Source organism: Pseudorasbora parva, chromosome 3, assembly GCF_024679245.1.
Source record: "Pseudorasbora parva isolate DD20220531a chromosome 3, ASM2467924v1, whole genome shotgun sequence".
Classification (NCBI taxonomy): Eukaryota; Metazoa; Chordata; class Actinopteri; order Cypriniformes; family Gobionidae; genus Pseudorasbora; species Pseudorasbora parva.
Genome location: NC_090174.1, coordinates 55,932,891 through 55,948,056, shown reverse-complemented (window position 1 = coordinate 55,948,056; position 15,166 = coordinate 55,932,891). Strand labels below are relative to the sequence as shown.

The 15,166-nt window shown below is 44.2% G+C and overlaps 1 protein-coding gene across 4 annotated transcripts in view; it reads left to right on the top strand.

Annotated features, from left to right (window-relative positions):
- The window catches only part of LOC137071492 (UDP-glucuronosyltransferase 2A1-like), a 51,412-nt gene that overhangs the window by 31,469 nt on the left and 4,777 nt on the right, over positions 1–15,166 (top strand). For 3 of the 4 annotated variants that reach the window (XM_067439543.1, XM_067439547.1, XM_067439542.1), the window contains one exon: positions 14,382–14,530. In XM_067439543.1, the coding sequence (XP_067295644.1) occupies positions 14,382–14,530 (149 nt within the window). Of the gene's footprint in view, positions 1–5,541; positions 6,272–14,381; positions 14,531–15,166 lie in introns of those variants that run through there. The other variant, XM_067439544.1, reaches the window with a different exon arrangement.

Genomic DNA, 15,166 nt, shown 5'->3' with positions numbered 1-15,166 from the left:
CGTGAAGCACTGGAGACTTGGAATGCCCACGGCTTGAATTGGATAAGATTTGCATATTTAATGAGCTTAAGCTCCCCTGTCAGTTCAGAGAGAGAAGAGAATGAGGGAGAATCGGCAACCAGAATGATTCTCTCGATTACAGGGTTTGTAAACGTTTTTATCAAACAAAAACAATGTTTTATTTTTCATCGACCCGCGATTGATTTGACTATTATTTTTATATTACACGTAGCCTGCAAGATCAGACGATATAAGCGCGAACCACGCGCACACACATACACGTTCGGCGCGAGCGACGCCCTTCAGATAGAATAGCAGAACAAGAACGGAATACTAAGAGATTGATCGGCCTGCTGGGCTTTACGAGCCCTGGCCCATACATGTCTGAGTCCAGCGTGCTAAAGGTATGCTCTGTTAGACACATACACATAAGCAAAACGATCTATAACAATGCAGTACTATTACATATAAAAACACATTTTACTCACATGTGTGTTGCACCATTCCTTTCGGATCCAAATCCAGCATCGACCGGAGATTTGTTTGAAACGATCCTGCAGTGAACTGAAGTGAACATGTCTTCCACATGTGAGCTGAAACTTCATTAAAAATAAAGTTCAACCACTCATTCCTAGGATCAGAAGGAAGCTTATGCAGCGACTGTGTTCTTCACAACCAGGAATAGCGCAATATCTTAATCTTCCTCTGCATGTTTATTGTTGTTGACCAGCTTGCACGAGTCCTCCATGAGTCGGTGAGCGAGGCTACTGGATTAGACTCGCTGTAGAGGCGGTGTTTCGTCGCACACTGACGTCAATATGAAGCACAGGACCGTTTGCTGAGCCTGGTGTCTATAAAAGCTTTTCTTATATTACCATGACCTTTTATACAGTCTTGTTCAAAATAATAGCAGTACAATGTGACTAACCAGAATAATCAAGGTTTTTCGTATATTTTTTTTATTGCTACGTAGCAAACAAGTTACCAGTAGGTTCAGTAGATTCTCAGAAAACAAATGAGACCCAGCATTCATGATATGCACGCTCTTAAGGCTGTGCAATTGGGCAATTAGTTGAATTCGTTGAAAGGGGTGTGTTCAAAAAAATAGCAGTGTGGCATTCAATCACTGAGGTCATCAATTTTGTGAAGAAACAGGTGTGAATCAGGTGGCCCCTATTTAAGGATGAAGCCAACACTTGTTGAACATGCATTTGAAAGCTGAGGAAAATGGGTCGTTCAAGACATTGTTCAGAAGAACAGCGTACTTTGATTAAAAAGTTGATTAGAGAGGGGAAAACCTATAAAGAGGTGCAAAAAATGATAGACTGTTCAGCTAAAATGATCTCCAATGCCTTAAAATGGAGAGCAAAACCAGAGAGACGTGGAAGAAAACGGAAGACAACCATCAAAATGGATAAAAGAATAACCAGAATGGCAAAGGCTCAGCCAATGATCACCTCCAGGATGATCAAAGACAGTCTGGAGTTACCTGTAAGTACTGTGACAGTTAGAAGACGTCTGTGTGAAGCTAATCTATTTTCAAGAATCCCCCGCAAAGTCCCTCTGTTAAAAAAAAAGGCATGTGCAGAAGAGGTTACAATTTGCCAAAGAACACATCAACTGGCCTAAAGAGAAATGGAGGAACATTTTGTGGACTGATGAGAGTAAAATTGTTCTTTTTGGGTCCAAGGGCCACAGGCAGTTTGTGAGACGACCCCCGAACTCTGAATTCAAGCCACAGTACACAGTGAAGACAGTGAAGCATGGAGGTGCAAGCATCATGATATGGGCATGTTTCTCCTACTATGGTGTTGGGCCTATTTATCGCATAGCAGGGATCATGGATCAGTTTGCATATGTTAAAATACTTGAAGAGGTCATGTTGCCCTATGCTGAAGAGGACATGCCCTTGAAACGGTTGTTTCAACAAGACAATGACCCAAAACACACTAGTAAACGGGCAAAGTCTTGGTTCCAAACCAACAAAATTAATGTTATGGGGTGGCCAGCCCAATCTCCAGACCTTAATCCAATTGAGAACTTGTGGGGTGATATCAAAAATGCTGTTTCTGAAGCAAAACCAAGAAATGTGAATGAATTGTGGAATGTTGTTAAAGAATCATGGAGTGGAATAACAGCTGAGAGGGGCCACAAGTTGGTTGACTCCATGCCACACAGATGTCAAGCAGTGTTAAAAAACTGTGGTCATACAACTAAATATTAGTTTAGTGATTCACAGGATTGCTAAATCCCAGAAAAAAAAAAGTTTGTACAAAATAGTTTTGAGTTTGTACAGTCAAAGGTAGACACTGCTATTTTTTTGAACACACCCCTTTCAACTAATTGCCCAATTGCACAGCCTTAAGAGCGTGCATATCATGAATGCTGGGTCTTGTTTGTTTTCTGACAATTTACTGAACCTACTGATAACTTGTTTGCCACGTAGCAATAAAAAATATACGAAAAACCTTGATTATTCTGGTTAGTCACATTGTACTGCTATTATTTTGAACAATACTGTATATCAAAAGCTCAAGGAAAAGTTGATTCCTCAATTCATCACCCCTTTAACTACCCTATGTATTTACTTCAGCGCAAACAAAAAAAGACCCTCATTGGCCCATAAGAAACATAAAAAAGCAGGTGATTAGATATATGTGACTTGGGTCTGTGCATCTGTCCAATCAGCTGCTGGTTTTCATTTATATCACTGCTATTGCTAAAAAAAAGTATGATAGTGGAGCACAAAAATGGAATCACTACACGCATTCTACTGGATATTGAATTCCATTTTTAAATGCCATTAATAACTGAGCGCACAACTGATGCTTGCGTACACAGTAAATCACTTCTGTGTGTTAATCACACGTGAGGAAACGGCCGTTAAATGTTTAAAGCCATAAAGCTCAAAAACAAGTAAGTGTGACGAAGAGACTGAGGAGTTCGGATCCATCTGCAGTGTTTTATTAATACAGAAAACAAGGGCATTCCAAGAAACGTAGGTCAGACAGGCATAGGTCAGAGGCTGGCGGCTTAGGTTCAAAAACGATATCAAAGTCCAAGTCAAAAATACAAGAGCAAACACAAAAATAAGCTAGAGACAGAGTGTAGGTAAATCAAGACTTCACAAATGAACAAAGAACATAGCAGTCCATATAAAGGTGAGCTGAGGGTCCACAGGTGATAATGATACAGAGTTAATGAGGTTAATAGGAGCATGCAGTCCTAATACGCAGGAGAGAGGGATCTGGTGAAACCAGGAGGAGGTGCAGTCGAGCGTTCTGTGACAGAACCCCCCCCCCCCCCCCCCCATCCTGGGACCTGACCCAGGAGTGTTCCTCTGGGCCGTACCCCTCCCAATCGATGAGGTATTGCAACCCCCCGCCGTGACGCTTGGAGTTCAGGATCTCTCGCACCCGGAAAGCCTCCAAACCGTCCATCTCAATGGGGGGAGTCTGCACCAGAGCAACCTCCTCCCGGCTCCTCTCTCTCCTGGGGGCAACAGCGGGTCTGAAAAGGGACACATGAAATGTGGGTGAGATCTTGTAATGAGCGGGGAGTTCCAAACGAAAAGAAACAGGAGTTATCTGACGAAGGAACTTGAATGGTCCGACGAAACGAGGAGACAGCTTCTTGCTGTCAGGTTTTAACAGAGAATTCTGGGCATACTCCGCCCAGGCCAGAAAGCGACTCCAGTCCTGCTGATTCTGATGGCAGTACATTCTCAGAAAACGAATCAAATCCTGATTGAGACGTTCGACCTGCCCGTTGGCATGGGGATGGTAACCAGACGTTAAACTGACATTGATATTGAGCTTGCCACACAACGCTCTCCAGACACGGGAGGTAAACTGAGGCCCACGGTCTGAGACAATGTCCTCGGACAGATCTCACAAGCTCCTCCGTGAGGGAGGTTAGTTTCACCAGCTGCTGTTGATGGGTAGTCAGCACCTTAGCTTGAGCGGAAACCTCGGAGGCCAGGCGAAGGAAATCTGCTGGATCCTGTTGTGGTGAAATCTTCTGTGACGAAGAGACTGAGGCGTTCGGATCCATCTGCAGTGTTTTATTAATACAGAAAACAAGGGCAATCCAAGAAACGTAGGTCAGACAGGCATAGGTCAGAGGCAGGCGGCTTAAGCCTAGTTCACACTGCCCGATTTTTGCCCCGATTTTGAGTCGCCGACAGGTTTTGCGAAATCGCTGACAAATGCCCTAGATCATAGGCAAATCTGTGCTCGTGCACGCGAGTGACAATCACGCAGTGTGAATGATCAAAGACGCGATCAGAGAGAATCGCCAACGAGTCGCCGACGCCGGTGAGATATTTGGCATGCTAAATATCTGGACCTGTCGGCGATTCAAACTCCTGCTGTGTGAACTGCGTTCTGACTGAAAATTACATTGGCGATGACCGACAGCCAATGAAAGAGTGAGATACAGGGCAGCAGGAGGTTCAGGGAGGAGTTATAGAGCAGAATTTCAGTATTTTTATAAATATATTTACAATTCTATCAAACAGAAACAACGGCCAAACATTTGCACATCCAGCCACAGCAGCAGCACATTACAAAATTGTTTATTTACCTCAAACTGTCTTTGCAGAACACAATCCTGGCTCCCTCTGTCTCTCCAACAATTTCTTCCGCCATAATCTTTTTTTCCCCAAACAGCACACATACAATTTGAAGCAAACTTTGTGCAGTTTATCATTTTTAATAACAATTCAAAGTCTCGCGGGAGAACTCCGGCCTGACGCACGTGTGATCTCGCGTTGTTTACTCGGGAAACGCAGTTTGCACACCGGAGAGAGAGAGAGTTGTCGGCGATTCTTCCTCTTGTTCAGTCATGCAGTGTGAACTCCTCTGTCATCAAACCATCGTGCAGTGTGAACACAGCAGTGACTGAATGATACCCCAGATAGTCACGCAGTGTGAATAGAGCAGTGACCCGACGAGTTTGAAAATCGTGCAGTCTGAACTAGGCTTTAGGTTCAAAAACTATATCAAAGTCCATGTCAAAAATACAAGAGCAAACACAAGAAATAAGCTAGAGACAGCGTGTAGGTAAATCAAGACTTCACAAATGAACAAAGAACATAGCAGTCCATAAAGGTGAGCTGAGGGTCCACAGGTGATGATACAGAGTTAATGAGGTTAATAGGAGCATGCAGTCCTAATACGCAGGAGAGAGGGATCTGGTGAAACCAGGAGGAGGCGCAGTTGAGCGTTCTGTGACAGTAAGCCTACCATGAGAGTAGATTTGCACTTGCTGTAAGCTTCAATACTTGTAATAATGAGAATAAAAAGTTTTTTCTCACCATGAATTAGATACATAGGGTGGGACACAATTCTGCTTCAAATATTGTAATAAAGAGTGATTTCTAATAACACATTTTTAAAGCTGTAATGAACCTTCTTTAACTTTCTCTTTGGCCTCTACCTTTTACCCTGTTGATTTATGAGCACCATGACTTGTTAAAATCTATATACTATGTTAATAATTATACCAGACGTTTCAGCACATGAGGTAAGAGACTAAATATCTCACAATCTATCACTGGCAATCATGAGACTCGTACTATTTCTTTCTCTACTCACTGTGTTCAGCCCTACAGAATGTGGGAATATTTTAGTTTGGTATACTGAGGGCAGTCACTGGATCAATCTGAAGATTGTGTTGGAAACATTGATTGGCAGGGGACACAATGTCACGGTGTTGATACCGGATGCCTCTCTCTTCATGAAAGCTAAAAAATCGGATCGCTTCTCCTACCAGCCCTTCAGCGTGTCCATGGATGAACAGGAGATGCGACAGTTCATTGAAGAATTTCTGCATTTTTCAGTGTATGAGATGGATGAGTTAAGTTTGCTGCAGATTACTATAAAATTTTATCAGTTAGCTTCCAAACATCAGGATATTTCTCTGGCACACTGTGACGGCATTTTGAAATCTCCTGAGTTGATGGACAAACTGCGCAATGGAAAGTTCGATGTTGTTCTGTCAGATCCGATTTACGCGTGCAGTGATATTGTGGCTGAAGAGCTGGACATTCCCTTGGTTTACACCTTCCGATTCTCCATCGCTCACATTGCAGAGCGGATGTGTGGTCAGATACCAGCTCCACCATCATTTGTCCCTGGAGCCTTGAGTAAACTCACTGACAAGATGAGCTTTACTGAGCGAATCATCAATATGCTGTTCTACCTTTCTCAAGATACTTTGGCCATTATTGCTTGGAAAAAATTTGACAACTATTACACTGAATATTTAGGTGAGTTAAAGAAAGTTTCCGGAGTGTTTACTGACAAATTAATTCTGTCACATCATGTAGTTTCTATTCTGTCCTCAGTGTGTGTGACTGTACACAAATCGACAGATAGCTAACAGGCTTCAAGAGAAAGTCAGAGGCTGAAGTAAAGTTCAATGCTCTTTACTGTTGTCGTAATTCTCATGAAGGAATCTTTGTAAAACTGAAATGATACAGAAAGATAGTACAATCACTGAATGCTATGAAAACACGTCATAAATTAACAGACATAAAATAATATACCTTTAAGCTACAAAGTTGTAACATATAACATTCAGCTGGTATGCTTATAGCTGTGAATAACATCTAAATATTACGTGCAGCTCAATAGCTAAACTATCAATATATGAAATGCTATACAGTGGCAGTTTTCACATGTTAACAAATAAATATTCAAGTAACATCACAAAAAGTCTTACATGACGCATGTGAATCAATGTAATTAACTATAAATTCAAATATAACTTACAAACGATGCTTTCCAAAGGCACAAACAGGATATGAGACAGGATAAGGTGACTAGAGCTGCAAGCTGACCGCATGGAATATAACTACTAATCGGTTTCCTGATATGACTGCACCATGTGATAAAATCAACCAATGAAAGCAATGTAAGAATTATATATGAACACAATGAATTACTCCAAGATGCCCACTAGGGGGAGAAAGTAACACTAAACGCAAAATATTCCTACAGAACATGACACTCCCCGTCTGGTATTGATTAAATACCACTATCTGGATAATCTTATTGAGTCTGAATAAAGGGGAACTAAATCAGTTTAATTCCTTAGCACTCTTGAGAAGGATTGTCTCAGAAACAGGTCTCAAGAAGGTCCTCGCTGACCCAGATCTTGTGACCTTGAGTTCGATCTTCCTGACCTTCTCATCTTCATCAGGGAATGTCCTTGTAACCAGAGCTATGGGCCATTCATTCCGCTTCGCCTGGTTATCCTTAAGCAGAACCAGGTCACCTTTCTCAATATTAGGTCGTACGTCCTGCCACTTGCTTCGGCTTTGCAGTGTAGGAAGGTATTCACGTCTCCATCTGCTCCAAAATGTGTTGGCCAGATGCTGCACCCTTCTCCACTGCTGGCGGTGAAGGTCTGTATTGTCAAAGTTTCCCGGAGGAGGAGGGTAAGTAGACATCTTCTGAGTCAGAAGTGTAGCAGGGGTAAGGAGAAAGGGTGACTCCGGGTCTGAAGAAATAGGTGCGAGTGGCCTAGCATTAATAATTGCTGTGATCTCTGCCATTAAAGTAGACAACACCTCATGAGTGAGGCATGAAGGGTTGGTTTGCATAAGCATGGAGTTGAGTATCCGTCTGGCGAAACCAATCATTCGCTCCCAAGATCCTCCCATGTGGGAGGAATGTGGAGAGTTAAATATCCAAGAGCAACCCTCTTCACCCAAGTACCTCCTTACATTGGGCTCTTTGGGATCGGTAAGGAGTATGTGCAACTCCTTGCAGGCACCTGTAAAGTTGGTTCCACAGTCTGAACGGATTTGCTTAGCAGGCCCCCGCAGAGCAAAGAATCTGCGCAATGCATTGATGAAGCTTGACGTGTCCATCGCCTCTATCAGCTCTATGTGCACGGCCCGTGTGCTCATGCAGGTGAAAAGTACAGCCCACCTTTTGCTGTTAGCCTGTCCACCGCGGGTTCTTCTTGTGGTGACAGCCCAAGGGCCGAAAACATCAAGCCCCACGTAAGTGAAGGGTGGCTCAGTACTCAGACGATCTATGGGTAGATCTGCCATCTTCTGTTCAGCGCTTTTCCCCCGAAGCTTGTTACATGTAACACATTTGTGAATGATACTGCTGATACATTTCTTAGCTCCAATGATCCAGAATCCAGCTGCACGAACAGAGCCTTCTGTAAAAACACGACCTTGATGCTTAACTTTGTCATGGTAATGACGCACAAGCAATGTTGCAACATGGCTGCGACCTGGAATAATGAGAGGGAACTTTTCATTAGTGTCAAGTTCTGCATGTTTGAGCCTGCCTCCTATTCTCAGGAGACCCTCTTCATCCACATAGGGGTTCAGCTTTCTCAATGAACTATCTTTTGAGATGTCTTTCCCAGCAACCAAGCAGGTGAACTCTTTGCTGTAAGTTTCTCTTTGCATACACTTGACAATAAGAGTTTCTGCCTTGGACAGCTCTTCTGCCTTGTGAGGTTTTTCACATCGATGCCAGCCACTACAGATGTCAACCTTGGTTTTTACTGCACTTCTTTGAGACTGACTGATGTGTGTCAGGAATGCTATAGCTCGAACCAGAGACTTCCAAGACGAGAACCGTTCAAACCGATGAGATCCCAGACTAAATGATGGAGTAGAGAGAGTGGTGGCATGAGAACGCACATCAACATCTGCATCCGGATCAATGAGTCCATATGACTCCTCTTCTGAAGTGGCTACTCCTTCAGGAAGGGACAAAAACGGAGGCCCTGTGAGCCAGGTTGTGCTAGCTAACTCTGCCGCAGGCACAGAACGTGTAGCATGATCTGCCGGATTCTGCGTGGTACAGACGTAGTGCCACTGCTCAGGTTTGGTGGACTTCCTGATTCGCTGGACTCTGTTGGAAACGTAGACATAAAACCGCCTGGTCTGATTGTATATGTACCCCAAGACAACCTTGCTGTCTGTGTAAAACCGCAATGCGTCTAATTTGATGTCCAACTCACTCTCTATCAACTCTGCCATTTCTACTGCCAATACCGCTGCTCCCAGTTCCAATCTTGGGATAGTGTGAGTAGATGAGGGCACCAGTTTTGCCTTTCCCAAAACAAATCCCACGTGACACTCTCCATCATTGTTGATCACCTTGAGGTAAGCTACAGCGGCGATGGCCTTCACTGAGGCATCCGAGAAGATGTGGAGCTCTTTCTTTTGAGTAGTGGTAAGGGTAGTAGGTGCGTAAGCTCTTGGAATTTTGAGCTCACTCAGGTTTTGCAACGAGTCTTTCCACATTCTCCATTCAGCTTGTTTCTCGTGTGGAAGAGGCTTATCCCAGTCGAGGGCTTCAGTGCTAGTGAGTTCTCGTAATAGGAACTTCCCTTGTATAATGATTGGCGCCACAAATCCGAGAGGGTCAAACAGACTGTTCACGGTGGCTAGAACACCTCTACGGGTAAAAGGCTTCTCGGTAGATGCTACTCTGAAGGTGAAAATGTCATGTTTAAGATCCCAGCTGAGCCCTAAGCTGCGTTGAATGAGGGCTGAATTATCATTGAAGTCCAGGTTCTGCAAACCCTTTGCGTGGTCTTCTGGTGGAAAGGCATCCAAAACGTCAGAGTGGTTCGACGCTATCTTGTGGAGACGTAAGTTTGAGCTGGCAAGCATCTCCTGTGCCTTTTTCAGCATATCTATGGCTTCAACAGCTGATGGTAGAGACTTGAGGCCGTCGTCGACATAGAAGTCGCGCTCCACAAAGTGTTGGGCCTCTGAGCCATACTCCTTTGCTCCATGTTGTGCCGCGCGACGAAGACCATAGATAGCTACCGCTGGCGACGGGCTGTTGCCGAACACATGGACTTTCATCCTGTACTCAACAATCTCTTTGCCTGGTTCGTTGTCCCTGAACCAGAGGAACCGAAGGAAGTCTCGATGGTCTTCTCTGACAGTAAAACTGTAAAACATCTGCTCAATGTCTGCTACCACTGCTACTGACTCTCTGCGGAAGCGTAGTAAAACTCCAAGTAAGCTGTTATTCAGATCTGGGCCTTTAAGTAACACATCGTTGAGAGAAATCCCATGATGCTGAGCACTGGAATCAAACACGACTCGAATCTGATTCGGCTTCTGAGGGTGGTAGACACCGAATATGGGTAAGTACCACCGTTCCTCTCCCTCTTGCAGCGATGGAGCTAACTCTGCCTGGTCGTGATCGAAGATCTTCTGCATGAAGTTCACAAAGTGAGTTTTCATCTCAGGCTTTCTTTCAAATGTGCGACACAAAGCGGCAAGGCGATTAAGAGCTTGCTCTCGATTGTTTGGCAGCTGTCGCCGTGGTGATCGAAATGGAAGAGGCGCCACCCAGCTGTTGGACTCATCCATAAACATTTCTTTATCCATAAGCTCCAGGAAAAGCTCATCTTCGATGGAGAGACCCACTTTGTCATCATCCTTGGTTCTCTCAAAGATCGCACTGCCAAGGCTGCAGTCATGGAGGACTGGGGTGTGGTGTGTAAGGCCACGAAGAGATGTGCAGTATATTCCTTTGTCCCCAAACCTCTCCTTGACTTGAATATAGTTGGGACATGGAGTAAGGAGAGATGGTCGTCCATTTTCCAGCACGTTAGTCCGAAAAGAATTCACAGACTCTGTCCTGTGAGCTGAGCCCAAGCAGACGTTACCTATAACAACCCAGCCAAGGTCTAGTCTTTGAGCATAGGGTGCTCTAGGTGGCCCATTGCGATGTTCTCTGACCTTGTGAACCTGGAGGATGTCGCGTCCCAGAAGAAGGAGTATCTGGGCCTCTAGATCTAGTTGTGGTATCTTGTGGGCTATGGACTTCAGGTGTGTGTAGTGCTGTGCAGCTGCTGGAGTTGGAATCTCTGTGCGGTCATTTGGCATGTGATTGCATTCAATGAGTGTAGGAAGCATCAAACTTGTCGTTTCATCCAGTGACTCCACCATGAACCCTGTGGCTCTTCTCCCACATGCTTCAGTGACCCCTGAACATGTGCGCAAAGTGTATGGCGAGTTCGACCCTTCAATTTTAAAGAGATCAAAGAATTCTGACCTGGCCAGGGACCTGTTGCTCTGGTCATCCAGAACGACATACATTTTCACAGCTTTATCAGGGCGTGATTTAGGATAAACTTTCACTAGGCAAATCTTGGAACAGGATCTAGGTTCCTTACCCTCACCACAGACCTCTGTGCACCTAGAGGTGACTGCCAGCGAAAGTGTTTCTCTTTCACCCTCCCCGCCATGCTCTGAGGAGGGACCTCTCCTTTCCCATGTTGGGGGTCCAGGATGCAGTGCTGCAATATGGCTGTTGCTCTCACATTCTGTGCACTTCAAAGCTACCTCACAGTCCTTTGCCAGGTGAATGGTAGAAGAGCAACATCTGAAACATATCCTATTTTCCTTAAGAAAAGCCTTGCGCTCTTCTAGTGACTTACTTCGAAAACCTCTACACTTTTTCAGAGGATGTGGCTTCTTGTGGATAGGGCATTGTTTGTCTATTTCTCCTCGTCTGCTGTTTGAACTGTCTGCCTGAGAAGCTGTTTGAAGCGATGCAATTCCAGTCTTGTGAGCAGAGACATAGCTTTTGCCATATACTGGTCTCTTTTCCCCTCGTTCAAGCTTTAATGGACCTGTAGCAAACCTGTGGGAACTATTCAATGGGGTTACAGTGGCTGTTGAGAGAGTGAAGCTTGGGTCATTTCTTCGGCGTGCTTCACTGCATATGAAGTCTGCAAAGTATGCAAATGGAGGAAAACATACGTTGTGTTGCTCCTTGTATTGTGAGCCTTGAGCTAACCACCTCTCTTGCAGGCCAATAGGCAACTTCTCAACGATAGGGTTGACACCCCTGGCGGTGTCCAAGTATGAGAGCCCTGGCAGAAAACCCTCAGATTTTGCAGATGCTAACTCTCTTAGCAGGTCTCCCAACTCTCTGAGCTTTACAGGGTCCTTATGACTGATTTTACGAAAGTTCTCCATCCTCTCAAAGAGCGCTCTTTCAATAACCTCAGGGGAGCCGTAGCACTCCTCTAGGCGATCCCAAGCCATTCTTAAACCTATATCAGGTCTGGCAACATGCACAGAACGTATCCGTATGATGTGCTCTGAAGACTGATTTCCCAACCATTTTGTTAAGAGGTCAAGCTCCTCACCTGCACTTAAGTTCAGTCCTACAATAGCGTTGCAGAATGAAGACTTCCATGCCCAGTAATTTTCTGGACGATCATTAAATTTGATCAGGCCAGAATTCACAAGCTCTCGACGTACCAAGTACCTTGCAATATCGCTCATACCTGCCCTGTCGTCCACATACGCTTTATGTGGCTGTACTGAGGCTCTACTGACAGAGCAAGGGTGAGGATGAGTAGAGATGAGGTGCTCAAAGGAGTAGTTATGAATTGCTGGTGTTGGCCTTTCGGGCTGCTGCGCTTTATGGCTGTCATCCCTTGTGGTGAGTTGATGAACCACAGACGTTGCTTTTTCTGGCTGTTGTGCTGCAGCCTGGATTGCACCCTCATTCTTGGGTACGAAGTGAGAAGCACTGCTGGGACCAGGGAAATGCTCCTTTCTGTCTGATTGGACATCGGGTTTGATTAACGGCAACCGTGATGGCGTGTATGGTTCAAGTACTGGGGGGTTTTCCTCATTAAGACGTAATTGGGAGTGATGTTCGACATATTCACGGGTGCGCTGAATGGCGACTTGAACTGAATCGTGGAGACTCTTACTGCCCTGTGAACTTTCGTTCTCTACTGCTGCCTCAAGAACTTCAGCTTCAGCCAAGGCTACTGCAATCTCCCTCTCATGCTCCAAAGCTGATAACTCGGCGGCTATACATGCCTCCTTGACCTTCAAATCAGCTGCTAGATGTGCCTCTTTTATCTTCAGTTCAGCTTCTCTCTGAACGAACGTGGCGCGTGCACGGGCAGCTTCAACTTTAGCACGGGCCTTAGCAGCGGCCCTGCTAGCTGAGGATACTTTAGATGTGCTTGATGAGATGGAACGTTGTGATCTTGCTTCATGTGCTGTCTCTTGCTCTTTAGCACCACCGTCAGTGATGGACGCTTTTCCCAATCCTGCTTCACTGGTTTGCGACATTATGGTTAACGATCCTCCAAGATGTATTAGAAGGGATATATAAAGAAGCCTTAGTATGCTTGAGATAATGTACTGGCTCAGTTCCTAATCTTCTCGTTGTTGTTTTGCCCGCTGTGAAGTCGCTTTTTTACTATTCTGTCCTCAGTGTGTGTGACTGTACACAAATCGACAGATAGCTAACAGGCTTCAAGAGAAAGTCAGAGGCTGAAGTAAAGTTCAATGCTCTTTACTGTTGTCGTAATTCTCATGAAGGAATCTTTGTAAAACTGAAATGATACAGAAAGATAGTACAATCACTGAATGCTATGAAAACACGTCATAAATTAACAGACATAAAATAATATACCTTTAAGCTACAAAGTTGTAACATATAACATTCAGCTGGTATGCTTATAGCTGTGAATAACATCTAAATATTACGTGCAGCTCAATAGCTAAACTATCAATATATGAAATGCTATACAGTGGCAGTTTTCACATGTTAACAAATAAATATTCAAGTAACATCACAAAAAGTCTTACATGACGCATGTGAATCAATGTAATTAACTATAAATTCAAATATAACTTACAAGCGATGCTTTCCAAAGGCACAAACAGGATATGAGACAGGATAAGGTGACTAGAGCTGCAAGCTGACCGCATGGAATATAACTACTAATCGGTTTCCTGATATGACTGCACCATGTGATAAAATCAACCAATGAAAGCAATGTAAGAATTATATATGAACACAATGAATTACTCCAAGATGCCCACTAGGGGGAGAAAGTAACACTAAACGCAAAATATTCCTACAGAACATGACAGTTTCAAACCCATATAAGCTAATAAATCATTGGCCTGAGCATGACTCTTTTATATTTTAAACCTTACTGTTAACTAAGATATTTAGCTTTATCTGGGGAACAAATTTTAATCATTTTAAGGGTAATCAACATGCCCCAAATTATGTTGATGGAGTTTACCTTCAACTGAACTCAGAATATTCCTTCAAACTCTCTGAATGAGAAATGATCAGTGCACAGTGCGGACATTTGTCATCATCACAGCATGTAATCAATATAAGGGACACATTTCAGTTTAGTCATGCTGATAGTCTCCAAATAAAGGGTTTATGAATTCTTGTACCATCAACCAATCCGTTTTTCCTACGGTTTCAAACTTCTTCATATGGCATTTACAGATTTGAATTTATGTATGAAGCATGTCTTAAATACACAGTGTGCAACAATTTTTTTGTTTGTGTAAAGCTATTATGCACTCCTCATTTCAGGTCGGCCCACTTCCTATTGTGAGATGATGGGTAAAGCTGATATCTGGTTAATCCGAACCTACTGGGATTTTGAGTTTCCACGGCCATTCCTGCCCAACTTCAAATACATTGGAGGGCTTCACTGCACTCCTGCCAAGCCATTACCCAAGGTGCATCTGTCTTTTTAAAGATTCTACCTCATTTGTAGTTATTAAGAAGATAGGATATCTGCATTTCTTAAAACATACACTTAAATCAGTAATAACTTGCATTTCCCCATCTGTCAGTCGCTACTTATGTCGACTGACAAATGGGGACTCACTAGGGATCACCAGCCAGTTGAATTGGTGAGTGGAATTTGTCTGAATCTGTTTTCATCTGACCGCCACGATCACTGCTGAAAGCATGCTGAGACCGTGTTCATGGATGGTTCATCTCCTCATTGCAAGAATATGACCATGTTAACACTGTGGTGAGACTCCTTCCTTGTGAGCGATCGATTCCCTTCTGCTGTGATCCAGCACGCAGCGTGCAACGCAGAGCCACAAGCATGGTTAACACTCGGGGAGACCTGAGGGTTACAGTGGGGTAGCCAGTCCCCACGGACCTCCCACTCCTCTGCAGTGTTCTGTGCCGAATGATGGTGGTCCTTCTCATGGACCTAGCATATTGACATCTGATCTCAGAGCGAAGAGATGGGCTATTGTCCTACGCAGAGGAAGATGAGGCAGAGTTGACGACCATGCTTGCCCGTGGGCTTGGAGAGGAACCCTCCACCTTGTCCCAAGCACTTACCGTTGGATGTT